This window comes from Vidua macroura, chromosome 16, assembly GCF_024509145.1.
Source record: "Vidua macroura isolate BioBank_ID:100142 chromosome 16, ASM2450914v1, whole genome shotgun sequence".
Taxonomy (NCBI): Eukaryota; Metazoa; Chordata; class Aves; order Passeriformes; family Viduidae; genus Vidua; species Vidua macroura.
Window position 1 is genome coordinate 11,058,010 of NC_071586.1, and position 15,652 is coordinate 11,073,661.

General features: G+C 42.1%; 1 protein-coding gene across 2 annotated transcripts in view; it reads right to left on the reverse strand.

The window, feature by feature from the left end:
* PRKAR1B (protein kinase cAMP-dependent type I regulatory subunit beta) overlaps window positions 1-15,652 on the reverse strand; it is a 92,907-nt gene that overhangs the window by 36,533 nt on the left and 40,722 nt on the right. For both annotated transcript variants that reach the window (XM_053992298.1, XM_053992297.1), the window contains exons 5-6: window positions 3,806-3,867; window positions 2,975-3,021 (exon numbers count right to left, since the gene is read on the reverse strand). In XM_053992298.1, the coding sequence (XP_053848273.1) occupies window positions 2,975-3,021; window positions 3,806-3,867 (109 nt within the window). The remainder of the gene's footprint in view (window positions 1-2,974; window positions 3,022-3,805; window positions 3,868-15,652) is intronic.

Sequence of the window (15,652 nt, forward strand, 5' to 3'; positions counted from 1 at the left end):
CCTCAACCCTGATGTGCTAAGGAGGAAAACTGTGATAATACAATAATGCCAGCTTTGGTGAAAGTGTACCTGGTAGAAGAGAGAAAAACCTCGTGTTTTCCATGGCCTACCTCTTCCTCATTGTAAAATCCTTCTTTCACCTACGAAAATTTGTGCCCTTCCCTTGGCCCACAGAAGAAAATGTACAGGTATTTTATTCTGTGCCAACATGGCTTGTTTATACTCTAAGAAAATGTAAGAGTTGAGACTGAAGTGCTATTATATTAAAAAAATATTTTATGGTGCTTCTAATTTGACTCAGATTATTTTGTAAGGGAAAATTTTAGAAAGTTCTTACTTAGTCTGTGGGGTGCCTGTGCCAAAACTCGAACAAAAATTACTTTTACATGCTGCAGCTTTTTAAACTCAAAACACCACACATTGATTTTGTTATTTTCACTTTGTTGGTGGTTTCTGTTTGGTTTTGGTTGCTTGGTTGATAGACTTTATTGGGCTTTTTTTTCCATTTTGTCATGACTTTCTTCCATGGGTAGGGATTTTATGATGACACTTGCGACCTCCTTTATGTCTGTGTATGGAAAACCTGGGAGCTTATCAGTCACGATGATTCCAGAGTAAACTGCTCCTTGAATCCACCACTCCTGGTATTCCTGCCACTCCCAAGCAGATCAGGGAATGGCAGCAGAGACCCTGGCCAGGGGTTAAAGCCTCTGTGCACGTGCCAACACCAGCTGAACCAGGCAGAAAATGGCTCGAGGCTCTGAGTCTCAGGGTCAATTGTCTCCACTCCAAGTCACTTTTCTTTCTTGGAGAAGCATGGAAGCACGCCAAAAAAGTATCTGGCAAGGCTTAAATGAACAGCAGCTCGCTTACTAGTGCCCTGGGGTTTCCTCAGACAGCAAGGATTTCAGCAGCTCTGCCCAGAGAGCGGCAGAACTCTTCTGGGGAGCACCACGGACGGGGTGACGGTGCCCGCCCGGGGCTCTGGGAGCTGCTGCCCTACACAGGAGCAGCTCACCCTGCCCTGCTGCCCTGGAACAGACTTTGCTCTGAGGGGGAAGCTGGGATCACCTCCCTAAGCTGGGCTCACCTCCCTAAGCTGGGCTCACCTCCCTGCAGCTTCCCAGTTAAGGCAGGCAACTTCCAGCCTGTGGCTCCTGCATGAGCAGACGCCTCCTGCCTTGCACAGCACCTTGCACTGGAATTCGGGGGGTGTTTTGGATGAAGTTTTAGGAAAAGCTTAGGAAGGAGAAAGAACCATGCTGAGCAAGATGAGGAGAGCAGTGGAAAGGTGCATCAGGAGGCAGCTTAGGGGGTGCTGAGGTGGGGCAGTGTGAGAGCTGGTCACAGAAGGGTTTGGTCAGACACAGATGGTCAGAAGCTGCGCTGGTCTCTGGACAAGCACAGTCCAAATTACATTTTTATGTCTTGTTAGGAAGTATTTGTCCCACAGGTGATGTCTGTACATGTCTCTGGTAAGTGTTAGGGTGACATTGTGGTGGATATGTCCATTTTAATTAGTCCTTGCAGCTACAGGCTGATTTTAGGGGAGTAGGGAATGATAATGCTCATGAAATCAAAGTTACAATCTACTCAGTGAAACCCTACCTTGTGACTGTTCTTTAAGACCAGTATGTGCATGTAGAATATTAACTCTTTTGCAAGTAATTGCAAGGGGTTTGCAAAATGTTTTCCGATGCCATTCAGTCCCTCGCCATCCCTGAGCTGAACACTGAAGAAAGCTTTCCTAAAGGTGTTGAGAGAGGACAAATTATTTTTAAAGAGGATTAATCTATAACTTCAACATGTGCATTTGCGTGTTTGCGGGTCTGATTCAAAGCCAGTGAACTCATTTAGCTCCCTATCGGTCCCAAGCCAATTATTTTAAAACTAAATTTTAACACTGTTCTATAAATATTGCCCTTTTATTTTCTGGCCCTGTGGATGTGGCAGTGTTTGCTGTTGAGAGGGTTGTCTGATAGGAACAGTGAGTCAGACGGATTTCCTGAGGAGCAACTTCCAGAGGCAGAGGCAGCATGTGAGGTTTCTCAATTCCCAACAATACCAATTAGATGGTCTCCTGACACAAACAGAGTGCTAAAAGAAAATAACTTTCACTAAAATAACTCTGTGCCTCCTGCCTGGATTTAAAATAAATCACCTTCTTCTTTAAATATGCCAAACCAAACTCATGTGGGTATCTGAAGAGTAAAGTTGCTAATGAGAAAGTCTGTCCTACCCAACTCCTGTGGATACATGCTTGCAGCAAAACTGCAAAAGGGTGAGTTTCATACAGGGGAGAAATGATAGGAGGGGAATAGTTTATGATTTGGAAGACAGGTTGAGAAAGAAGCTTCTTTTCAAAGACTTGCTGATTAAACAACTGCATACTCCTGTAAACATTTTGTGGTCTGACAGATCACTTTACACTTATAATAATCCTTGCTTTATTAATATGCTGCATTGTTCTTATATTTGGACCTAATTTTAAAAGCAAATTAAGGTTTCTAAGATGAAACTCACTGCCTGAAGCTGTATCTCAATTTCTGGGAAAATTAAAAAAAAAAAACAAAACAAAAACAAACAACACATGAGCTAAGCTAACCGATTAAAGAAAATATTTTCGTTATGGTTGATCTGAACCCTCAGGTGCATTCCAGCATGGTGGCCTGCTCTGCCAAACACTGCACACCTCCAGGTGTGGTTAGGGCTCTGAAGATAATGTCATTTGCTTGGTTTTGATTTCCTGCTTGGAATGGACAAATAAGCTAGGATGTAACACATGCCAAATTTAAAACTATGAACAAATAACTTAACACAACAAAAGCAAAGTAATGAAACCAATCCTGTGGAATCTAGTTCAAGAAGAAAGGAGACAGACCCGCAGCACGTGGCTGGCTCAAGCTCTCTGCCAAAGCACACAGTTTTATTCTGTAGCTTCAAAATAAATATTATACTGCAAGAGCATACTTACATCCACCTCGCCTTGGTCAATCACATAGAAGTTGTCTCCCTCATCACCTGGAAGCAAAATACAAAAGGTGATTGTTTCCTGAAGGTCTGCAAAGATATTCAATAACTTCCTGTCCCTCTATTTAATCTTGTACATATTTGCACAGGTTTGTACACCAGATTAGTTACAGAGAGATTAATTTTCTGAAACATCCTTGCTTATTTGCCTTCAAATAAATTTGCCTTAAAATTTGCCTTAATTTGCCTTAAAATAAATCAAAGTATTGCTATGATTTCTTGCTATTAATACCTTTCAATTGCATTAATTTACCTCTTTTGATTGATTCAATACTTCATTCAGGGTAAACACTCAAGAGATTTTAATATAGCCTGAGGGTAATGAAGTCCTCCATGACGTGCTGCAGGCATGCAGGTAAGTTGCCAAGTGTGATAACTGTGATACAGCACAATGAGGTGTTGAATATTCCCAACAACCATAAAAATATTTTCCATCTCTAATTACTCTCAGCTTGCCTGTGCCACCCTTAGGCATCCTGATCTGGGGTTTACTTCCTGACTATCTTCAGTTAAGGAAAGAGCATTTTAATTTGAAGTGCTGTTTATCTACATTTAACTGTAGCACTTTGAAACCCTGGAGATCCACCAGAGTGAGGTTCTCTGCATGTGTAGCAGAGACTTACATCCATGAACTTATCATATAGCTGCACACATGGAGGCCTTTGGAATATGGTTAATCTTCCCATGGAGCAAAGAGGGTGAAATCTCAAATGGAGAGATGTGAATTACAGGACCCTAGCAAACACACAGGAAGAAAAATGACAGGAGGAATTACCCTGTTGTATGACTGTTTCTCCTGCGATGTGTGTGACAGGGAACATGGCATCGAATATGTCACTGGAAAAAAAAAAGAAACATTTCTTAATAAATCAGACCTATTTCTTATCTAGCCAGTAGACCTACCTTCATTGTTTCTTTAGCCTTTGTTAACAGATTTTGCAGAAAAAGGAAAGGAAAACATTAGCTATAACTGGAAAGTGAACCCCTGCTCGGCAAGAAATCAAAATAACTTGTTAGGCACCAGCTGTGGTTTAAAACTGAGACTGTGACTTGGTGTGTGTTGTTTTGAAAGAGCTCCTGGACTATATGGAGAAAGACACCACTTACAGCAGTGCACAAACTGGCCAGCCTGAGCACTGTGTTGTCTAAGCAGAGAGATTTCTGATTTTCAGCTGTGATGGGTTTGTGGCCCAGCAGTGACTGCCAGATGCCCAAACAGGAGCTCTCCTCTTCTGAACATCTGGCCTTGCATTTACAAGCAAAACCTGTTCCACAGTACAGAGCACATTTGGAAAGGTAGTTGGCTCTAAATTAATGCAGCATACGAGCTGGCAGGAGATTGCACTGACAGTGCAGAAGAAGCCAAACTCTGAAAATCTCAGCGAGTTACTTGTGAGAAGGAATCCAAGCGATGCTACAGAAAGAGGGAAGCTGCAGAAGAGCCTCGTGCTCATTAATCACGGCTGAATTACACACCTTTCCATGTCTCCAGCTCGCTGTCACATCGCCTTAAAAGGCCAGGCAGAGCACTGGGGATGGGAACACACCCTGAACCAACACTTCGGGCAACGTGCCCAAAGCCAGTCCTTTGTTTATTGAGGGAGACAGCAGGCTCGGTGGAGCCAGGGCTTCCTTTCCCCGCATCAGATTTTGGGGAACTTATTTTCAGAAGCATGAACCACATCAAGACGGGCACTCCCCACCTCTCTTCCCCTTCCTATGCATCAGCCTCAAGGGCTAAAGGAAATAGCTCCCCAACAAAAAACAAAAGGCAGCAAGAGGGGATTGTTAACTGCTCTCTTTCCTGGTCTGGCCTAGAATGGCCCATCCAGGGACCAGTGGTGAGATGAAACACTTCAGTCTGGAGTGGAGAAAGGACCTCACACACACAACTACACAAACAGGGAAGAAACTTAAGATCTTCATCAAAACAGGCAGAAGATCAGCCACCGAATCTGTGAAACCTATGCTACATTTCAATGCCTTATATGGGAAATGCATATTGTAAAATCCCATTATTAGCTTATTTCCTGTTCAACTGTTCCAGACTTTATTCAGGCTCAGTTCTAGGAAATGTTTCACTCCTAAGTTCAAATTGCTCATGTCTTTCCTCTTCATCAGTCTGAATGTTTTTGCTCAGGATCACAGCTCTGTGTCAGCACCACTCCCAGTAGGAGAACTGGGAGATTTCAAACCAGGCACCTCCTGCAGCACCTGCAAGGGATGCTCAGCCCATGGCCTATATATAACAAAATGATATATTTTACTCCTGTTGTTTTCATCAGGCCCACTCCGTGCTGTTCCTATTCACACTCAGGAAACACCTCCACCATGGATACAAAGCCTGCTCTGAGGCATCCAGGAGAAACTTCTTCCTCACCTCATTCTGAGCACCAACGCAAAGACCTACAACAAATTATTTTGAAAAGCCTGTGGATCTTACTCTTAAATCCACTAAGCTCATTTTTGTGATCTTACTTAGGTTCAGCATTTCTCCACTTCAAGGGATTTCTCTGCTGGCAGAAACCATCTGCCTGGTACAGACAGATCTCTGGAGCTGGTCCCTGTGCCAATGCTCCAGCTGGAACTGGGGGCTGAGGTTCCAGTGGGATGGGGAAACAGCCACACAGGTGGGTGCCAAGCTGGAACAGCCCCAAGGGACTTTGTGTCCATGAGGGAAGTCCAGTTGCTCTCCAGCAGCTCTGGGACTGGGAATGCAGTGTGACAGAGGCTCGTTTGCCTCCCTCTGGTTTCACCTTGGGGCTCCTCGCCGAGCTCTGAGAACAGTTCTGCAGCCTGCAGAACATTTACTGAGGAAAAGGCACTCTGTGAGACAGAAAGTCTCCAATGTGATACATCCAAAAATAGGTACAACACAGTGAATATCAATAACCAAACCAAAATGTGCTGTTTGAGCAAACTTGGAAACTTTTCCTTTTTTTTCATAGAAATACAGAGGAGATAACTACCTGCAGTTTCACCCCTTCATCCTTGTGTTAATCCTCTATTTTATTTATAACTTAACAATTGACTGTACAAACAGTGCCCAATAAATTATGTATAGCACTGCACCCTTCTCCAAAATGTTCCACATTTTATTTCTACATCACCTTTTAATTTTATCAGAAAAAAAAAAAAAAAACTTCTTTGAAACTCACAGACTAAAAGTTTAATTTGACAGTGTAATGTACCCAAAGTCTATTAGCAGCAACAGCAGATTTACCCCAATACTCTGCTGTGTAGCAGAATATTAGTGTAAATATTCTAGTACCCCCATATGTGATGGGGTAAAATCTTAATCTTATTTCAGTGAAGTCTTAATCTTATTAGGCCAAGACATGGATTTTTAAAGAGACCTTTGAAGGACATGTCATCAAAAATTATTCTGAAGTACATCTGAACAGAGAGACATGCAACACACCCAAAGTTATGGTGATGTTGATTTACAACTCCAAAGTGAAACCAGGGCATGTCTTTAATGTAAATGTAAGCAATCAGTAATATCACAACTGTCACTGAAAACACACCACCGTGTTCCTTTTCTGTTGGAGAATTACTGCTTTTAATTGATATTGTCAGGCCAGGATCTCTCACAGCAATTAATGAGTTGAAGTGTTTCTGCTTTTGGATGCTCAATTTGAGATTCATTAAACACACTCAGATCTCCAATGATATGGATCAGCAGGCTGCCCCAAAGTTTCTCAGCCAAGAACTGGGCCTTTCAGAATGGCACCAAAGAAAACCACCCTTCTGGAAATTATCACCTCTTAAATACCAAGTGCTGAAGATCCCTGTAGGAAATCTGGCTTTTGAATCAGTTCAGACTAAGTGTAGAATGGGTTTGGAAATTTTTATTCCCTCTATCTTCAGTGTCTGAAATAAACACAAAAATGTCACAAGGATCAATATACCAAAATACTTCAAAAATCTGAAGTATTTGTTCCTGAACCAAGTCATATCTGAAACTGCAAAGAACCAGACCTATTTTCCATCCCCCCAATAAAGGTCTGATGCTGGCATATTTAGTTCAAGCCATGTGTTCCTGGGCCTGTACCATGCAGAGAAAACAAGCTTTAAATACTGAATAAGTTGAGTAAGTGGTGCTTGCTAAAGGCATAAACAATACAGCCAAGGCCAAAAATATGGTCTTCTGTTTTTCCCTGTACCACGCACTTGTTTATAAGACATCCAAAATCATTCTCTGGTCATTACAGCAAAAAACAGCCCTTACAAACACAGTGCTGCAACCATCCCACCACCAAGCAGAGACTGTAACTACAGCTCTGCAAAAGTAGGTGTTTTCTAGTGTTTGAAGGTTTTTTTTAAATAATTATGGCCAAACACATGCAGACACATTCCTAACAACCAAATTTATTTTTTCAAGCACAAGCAGGTTTTATTCTAGCACAAACAGAAAGCCAGAAAATCAGTAGTTAAGTCTCCAAATGTTGAACTACCATGATTTCATCTTCTGTCTGAGCTGCAGCACCAAGAACACAGCAGCCTCTGTCTCCTGCCCCTGCACTGTTGACACTGACCGTGCTCGCAATGCTGTGTGCTCAACTGATATGGAAATGGTTTGATTTTCTGCCAGGAATTTTATGATTGTGCTGTAAAGGAGAACTGCTCAGAGGGATTTCTTTATTTTGTTGACCACGTATCATTTGCCCTCTTTCCAGATGACTTACTCAGGTGGCAGATGAAGAAAGTAGGGCACCAGTCCTGGTGTTTAAGCTGTTGTTTCATGAGGCTGCAACCAAGAGAGCTGCGCTGCACCCAGTGTGTCCTGGGCTCAGCATCAGCACTTGGAGGGAACTTTTCCACCCTCTCCACAGCCAAAGATTTTGACAGGCTTTGCCATTTTTTTAAGCCTTCCCCACCTCCTCCCAAAAGATCTGGTGCTCGTGGCTCTTGGGAGCCAAGTATTTGTTCCAATCAGAAGGTATCAGGGGGAAATTTGTGTGTAGCTGCAGGTGGGACTGTATGTACCCAAATATCCATGTTTAGATCCAAAGGGAGACACTAGCAGGACACCACTAAGGTTTTCCAGGGACATTTCTGCCCCTTTAATTCTTTGCAACCTTTTGGTAGTATCACTCAAAAACAAATCACAAGAAAAGATTGTGAGCAGCAGAAAACATACAAGGAGCAGTGAATTAATCCAGCAAAGTGAAACCAAGAAATGCGTTTAGACATGAAATCTCTATCTATTCAATCAAAAAATACCAGCTGTCTGCTTAGGGAATATCAAAATTTAGAAGACTTTTTTTAAAAGGTCAAAGATATCAAAGGCTTGCAGCAAGTTTTAACACATAAAGTGTCTTCCATGAGTGTACATGGAATTGCAAACAACTGCAATCAGATCTGGAATCACAGGGGCTGATCCTCTGCTCTCTGGCATCTCTGATGACTCCTGGCAACCTGGCCAGGTTGAGCCAATTCCCTCCTGATGCCAAGAAAGCAAACTGCCCTCAAACCAGTGAGACTGCACCTATTTAGACCAGAAAAGGATCTATCACGGTGATTGCAGAGTAAATATAATGAAACACTTTGCTGGTTGCATTCAGTAGCATTTTATGGACCCCATTTGCCAAGAAGCAAATGCCTGTGCTAAGAGGAAGCCAGTGAAGAAGGCAGGGCCAAGGGGTTCTCTTTCTCACAAGAAAAAGTGAGTGATAAAAATAAATCATCTCATCTGCTTTTACACCGAGGCCTCTTGGAGTCGACGTAGAATAGGAGATAGAAAAAAAAATGATGTGCACTGTGGGTAATATAGCACTGGCAATAGGCAACTGAGAAGAAGCTTGTTAAAACAAAACGAGAGAAAGAGAATTCCAAGCACTTTCAGAACCAGACCATGGCAATGGCCAAAATAGGGAAACTATGTAAGACAATTTATCAGTTTCACAATCAGATTTCTTTCCAGCCCTTGCTGTGCTGAATGCATTGCAGGGAAGGAAAAATGGAAGAGACAAAATGTATACGTGTTAGGCAAAAATGGAAAATCCTCACTGTACCTGCAGGTTATAATTTGTCAAGAGTTCAATCAGAACAATTTCATTGTGCAGGCAGCCTCAGAAAGCTTTCAATGTTTGTGCTATGCAGTTTTTCCTTCTTTTGCTATGTCTCTAGCAAAACAAAGCCAGCCCTGTGTTGTTGAGGAGAGCTTTAAAAGATATGGAGCTGTTCTGGCATAATTCAACAAAAGACACGCAACATTTTCTCGGAATGAGGCTGCCCTAGGAGCAAGATTCAAGTATTTTAAACCTTTCCTACTTACATACCTTTAAAGTTTAGTAAACAGAGTTGATAGTAACTCCACCTCCCTTTAGCTGTAGCTTTGGGTACTATCAGGGTACTATTTTAAGATTTCAAAATCAGGGGGGTAGGAGGTGGGACTGTATGGGGTCTTCTTATGTACTTCTGAGATTTTCTTGTGATTCATTTCCTGAAAAGACAACATCTTTCTAGCAATTGTTCTAACAACAGTTCCTCCTACTCTATAAGGATGAAGAGCACAAAATTTAAACCAGACTGGCTTCAATAAACATCTGTACAGTGAGGGAATAAACACAGTACTTTACCACTGAATAATTTGCAAGGGTCTCTGCTATGTGTAAGTACAAGGCTCCAATCCATACTCCTTGTTCCTAGGAATGCTGCAAGTCCTTGCTAAAGTACAATACTTGAACCACCAGGAGTCATTACTATGATTTACTGACTACTGAGAATAAAAGCATTGCAGCCAGGTAAAATAAAAGAATTCCTTTTTAGAGGTATTTAAAATTAACTGCCCTGAGGTTACAATTGCTATAATCAAATATGTGGTGTGGCAGGCACGTACCTAAGAAAGAGTCAGTACTGAAGCCTTAACAAAAACATTACCCATCTGCTTCTGTTAATTTCTTTCCCTGTTAGGGCAGCAACAAATTAATTATAGCAGCATCCTAAGTTATTAACAATTTAGAATATTTAATTACTTCATTTAAATGGCTGATGATTAGCTATTATTACAATTAAGACATGCATTGATTTTACCATAATGATAATAAAAATTGGACATGAGAGGACATTGTGAATGGCAGGTTAACACTAAAGTCCATGTCTAATTCCATAACATGTATTAAGTCACAGGTCCACATAACTAACAGACACATGAAGCAGAAAGAAATAAAAATTTATCATCTTCTATTTCTGTGAAGTATTTCCATTTTTCCTGTTTTATAAAGTCCCTTTATAGGTTCATTAATTATTACACCCAATGAACAGAGTACAGCTTTATGGGCAGAGCATCAGCTCATTTTACAGGCCCTGTACATCTATGTGCCAATGGGTCACATCATCTTCCACATGTTAACAGCAGCTTCCAGAGAGAGCTTCTGCAGGGATCTTCATCTGGAAAGCTGTCTGCCATGGACTAGTGCAAGAAGAGGTAAAAAAGGGGACAAACACTGTGGCTCAAGGACAGGGCCCAATCCCACACCCTGCTTTTCCTCTCACCCATCCCTCGAAGCATCACTTCATTGACATCTCACTGCCAAGCCTTGCTTGTACCACACCTGTCCGAGAGGCAGGGCTTGGTGGAAATGTAACTCAGGTCCCCTTCTTGCTATCAGCTCCCCCTAACCTTTCCCACAGCTGAGGGAAGACCCATGGCTCCTTCAGCAGCCCCAGTTCCAGGCCCATCCCCAGCTGCCCAAGAAGCCCTGTGGCAGAGCAGGCACTGGGTGCTGGAGGAATGTTGCACAGTGCTGAAGTTCAGCTCCATCCCACCTGGTGCCCAAAAGCACAGGACATCCCTTTGAGCAGCCCCAGCTCCCCAGAGTCTTTCACAGTAGACCAGATCCATAGGTTTCAATAATCTGCAGTTCAAGAACAACTGCAGGCTGGGCTGCATCTCCAGGACTGTAGCCAGCAGGTTGAAGGAATTTATTTTCTCCTTCTTGGACAGCCTGGAGTACCATGGCCAGTTTTGGGTTCCCCCATACCAGAAAGACACTGACAAACTGGAGCAAGTCCACAGTGGCCATCAAAATGGCCCAGGGCTTGGAGCAGATGAAGAGAAGGGGGAGAACTGTGTTTGGTCTCTTCTGAAAACAGGATCAGGGAGATCTCATTGCTGTTAAGAAAACAGGCACAAATGGGAACAGAGGAAATTACCACCTGATCAAGAGGGGGGAAAAAATCCCGATGAGGGTGGTCAGACCCTGAAGAGAGGCCCAGGGAAGGGGATTGTTTCCAAGCTGGGCAAGGTTCTGGGTGAGAGCAGCCAGCTCTGCGCAGCCTGGCTGGGAGCAGGAGCTGGGAGCAGGGATGTCTGTCTGTCCACCTGCCGGGAGCCCGGGCTTGGCACGGAGCTGCTCCCAGTGGGAGGGATGAGGTGGTCCCGGCCCCGGCCGCAGACACGGGGGAGGCAGGGGAGCGTGAGTCAGAGGCCAGCTGGAGCAAATCCCACGCATAATGCACGGAAAATATGCTCCCTGTGCACTGGTGGAGGGATATCTGCCCTTCTGCGTGAATAATTGCAAAGAGGCTGGGTCCCAACTTCCCATCACTAATACCACTGCTCACCAACAAAGTCTGTGCATACCAGGAGGCCTTGAGGAGGAATTGGGCAACATGATTTTTCTCGGGGGAAAAAAAGTTTGCTGAAATTGAATATTCTGTTGAAAATGGCTGATGTCATTTCCCCATTTAAAATGCTTCAAAAGTTTTGAAACTGTCTAATTGTCCTACTGTGATAACTGCAGAGGAACCACTTCTCATGATGAAATTACTTCAAAAGAACATTTCTTAGTGAAAAGCTAAAATCAAAAGAAGGCATTGTTGATTTCAGTTGAATATAATCACATTTGTTCTCTTGTTTTCTGTGTGTGAGCATTCTCAAGATTTTCATCTTGGAACTAGGATTCAAGATGAGGGATGGATTTAAATGCTAAAAGGAAAACAAACAAGCAAAAACAAAAGTCCAGAGGAGCTTGGGTCAATAAAATACACTTTCTAGTTGATAAAATGTACAAGTATATATATACAGGTATAGAGAAACACAAATATTAAACTGCACAGGCTTCTTTCTGGTTTAGTAGGTACAGTAGAGTGCTTAGGAACTCTTTCCTTGGCCTGCAGGTACTGGATCTAATGCAAAGACAGAGACATTTATGGAGATTATGCACTGTAAAAACCCAGCACTGCTGCAAGCACACTCTGCTGAAACTTTTATCTAGAGAAGTCCCCAAATGCATCATTATTTGAAGCAGAAAAGGGCACTGTAACAAATTCAAAGGTGTTATTTGTATGCATGGGCATAGTAGAAGTGACCCAGGGAAAGGTTCAGCACAACAAACCATGAACTTCAGATCATGTGGGCCAAATTCATGCCTGGTGTCACTGAAATGAGATTGGAGTATTTGAGCTGACTAAACACAAGAATGGGCCTTTAAGTCTCACACAGGTTTATGATTTTTCATTTTCCCCACAATTAATTACTTTCTCAAAAAATCTGGAAAAGCAATGGATGATACCATGCTGAAAAAATAAGTATTTCAACTTAATACTTGAACAAATAAGTGTTTTAACTTACTGAAAGAAAATTGCTGCTGGTTGGACTGAAACACACCACCACAAGAATAACCATCACCCCCCAAAACAAGGCTCTGTTGTTGTGAATATGAAGCAAATTCCACCAGTGATAAAGGGCAACCACAACAAAGTCCCCATATTTGAACAATTTATTTCCTTCTGGTACTTTTAAATCCCTTCACTCTTTAATTTCAAGCTCCCTCTTCTGGACTATCCCAAGGAAGCTGGAGAGCCACTGTGCACTCCTCATCCTGGCTTCAGGAACCAGGTAATGCAGCTGAGGAAGCCCTTGGCAAGCGGCACTGATAGAGGTGATCACTGTGGCCCAAGCTCATGGGTACTACAGCTGAAGGGATCTGAAAATGTAACAGAGCACGCTGAGATTTCAAGAGCTGCCAGAGGGCTGCAATTGGAAATGCACTATTCTGTGACCTCTTGGAGTAGATGATGGTGGAGATGTCCCTCAACACAGGCATGTGGAACATATATCCCTGAGGATATCCCTGTATAGAGATATAGGACTTTATTTTCAATAAGAAACTAGAAAAAATCATATTTCACACATACATAAGTAAATATGAACAAAACCATGCTATGCACATTACCTTACAGTTCACATTTTGCAGTGAAGAGGAACATTTTCCCCCCCAATAGTAATAGCTTTTTCCTTTAATACTTAGGGCATTCTTTCATGAAAATGAAGTTTATATATATATATATATATATATATATACACACATTTACATTTTCTTGCATCCCCATGATTAGAAACTTGTTGCCAGAGAAAGTTTTATTCTAATAATTCACCCAATTTTTCTATCCAGAACACGGTTACACACAAACTGTTGTGGTTGTGAAACCTGGACACGAACATGATATTTATCAACTTACTTTTTACCCCCATTTTCTGAAGGAATCACTTTTAACAGTTTTCTATAAATATAGGAAAATAAAATTGTATTCGATAATTACAATTGTTCCTTCAAATTATATACTTACTGCTCCTACACACTATTTTTATGACTATAGCTTGTGAGCCTTGAGTGCCACAAGACAGCACCTCTGCCTGGCAACTGTATCAGCACAAAAATAGATAAGAGCTATTAGGTATTAGGCTAAAATCTTTACATTTCCACACCTGGTGGTCCTTGTCATTAACACAAAAATCAGAATACTGCAAGGATGCTAAAGATGTTAAAGAATAACACAACACTAAAGAAGGACAAGGTGCTCAATACAAGTGCAGTGAGAGGGGGTTTGTTCATGTACAATAATTTAGTACATCAGGAAATTCCTTGGGTTATTCTGATAATATCAATATGTGGGGCCACTGGAACAGCTCGGGAGCAGTGAGAGAGCAAAGCCAAGCTCTGCAGAGCTGTAGCTCTGAGTCCCTGAGTAGTGCCTGCTGCGAGTCAGGAACGTGTCCTGCAACTAATCACGGAGTGTTTGACACGTGTCTCCCCTGGCTGACAAGCTCAGAGCACTCGGCTGCAGCCATCTCCCACATCTTGCTTAATTAATTTCCATCTCTGTTGTGTGCTCCCACACCTGCAGATATCAAACAGCTGCCTATAATAAAAACATTTTAACCTGTGTTAGCAGATAGGGCTCAATTTCGTTTATAATTGGATTGGTAAATGAAATCATTAGAAAATAGCTGATAAAGGTTCTCTGGAATGAGTCAGAATGGTTTTTTAAAAGTGTGTAAATCTAGTTTTAAAGAGCTGATGAATAAAATTCACATCTAATGCAAAACCACATGTCCACAAGCACTTGCTTTTCTATTTGCATATCTATTATAGCTTACAGACATGTGCAAACTCATACACCCACACATTTTCCTTGTGTTTTCCTGAAGTTCATCATTACTCCCCTTCATCTCTGATTCACAGCATTTCCGAGATAGAATCTTCTACAATAAAACGAACTGGAGATAAAATTTCCCCAGACAACAAATACTTCTTTTGTAGGAGTTCTTAGTGAACTATCGCAATTAAGCAGTTCCATTTTTTACAGCTCCACTATAATTCAAAGAAGAAGAAAATAGAGATTGATTAGATCAGAAGAAACATGCATGTTTTCTTAAGTGGTCTGTGTTTGCAGGGCTCCGAAGGAAAGGGAGCTTTTTAAGCATGAAAAGCTTAAATCTGTAGATGCACAAACACAGACCTAAGGGCACGCTTTCCTCATACCTATGGAAATAAATTCAGACGCTGTTACATTGCTTCATTCCATCTTTCTTAGCAATTTTCTTTCCAAGTCTTCACTAACCACTGCAATGTACATCAAAGGCATCTTGAAGAGTCCCAGCAATATCCCTGGCAGCAACACCTGCTCCTTCCAGCCTCCCAGCATGCTTTCCCCAGCAGTTCAGTGTGTTTTTAAATCCTGCCCAGCAGACTCTGCACTCACCTCTTTATTCTCCACTCTGCTGCAAACATTACAAAAATCACGAGTGCCCAGTGTTCAATTCTGCAATGTAACATGCACGGGCCTACTTTCATCTCTGCACAGTGATAGCAGATCTGGAAACCTCAGCTATGCTGGGCTTTCATTGGCATAGCTGGGATGGGAGAGGAGAAAAAGCAATATATGCCTTCCTGCATATCTGCAGTACATTTTTTAAATGCCTGGTTGAAAGGGGACATGAAGAATTCACTGGGCAGGCTGGTGGGTCAGTATTAACCCAGACATTTGTGGTCACTCTTAGTCCAAACCTTCAAACATCTTTGCTTGGCTCTGCTAATTCCATGTTTGATTTCATGCTGGTATAGTTTTGAAGCAATTTCTCAGCAGAAAGAATGATATTTTATGGCATTAAATAAACCAGGACATACCCAGCTCCGAAACAAATTGCGAAAAAAACCCAAAAACCTGCAGGAGTACATTATCACACGACTCATGTTGCTTCCTCCCAACTAAATAACCCTCCCAGTCTAGAGGTTTCTGTTTAATTTGGCCTCTGGCATGACAGAAAGGAATTTTTTGCCCATTTACACAACTCTATGAATCAAAGGTTGACAACAGTGAGCAGCTCCTC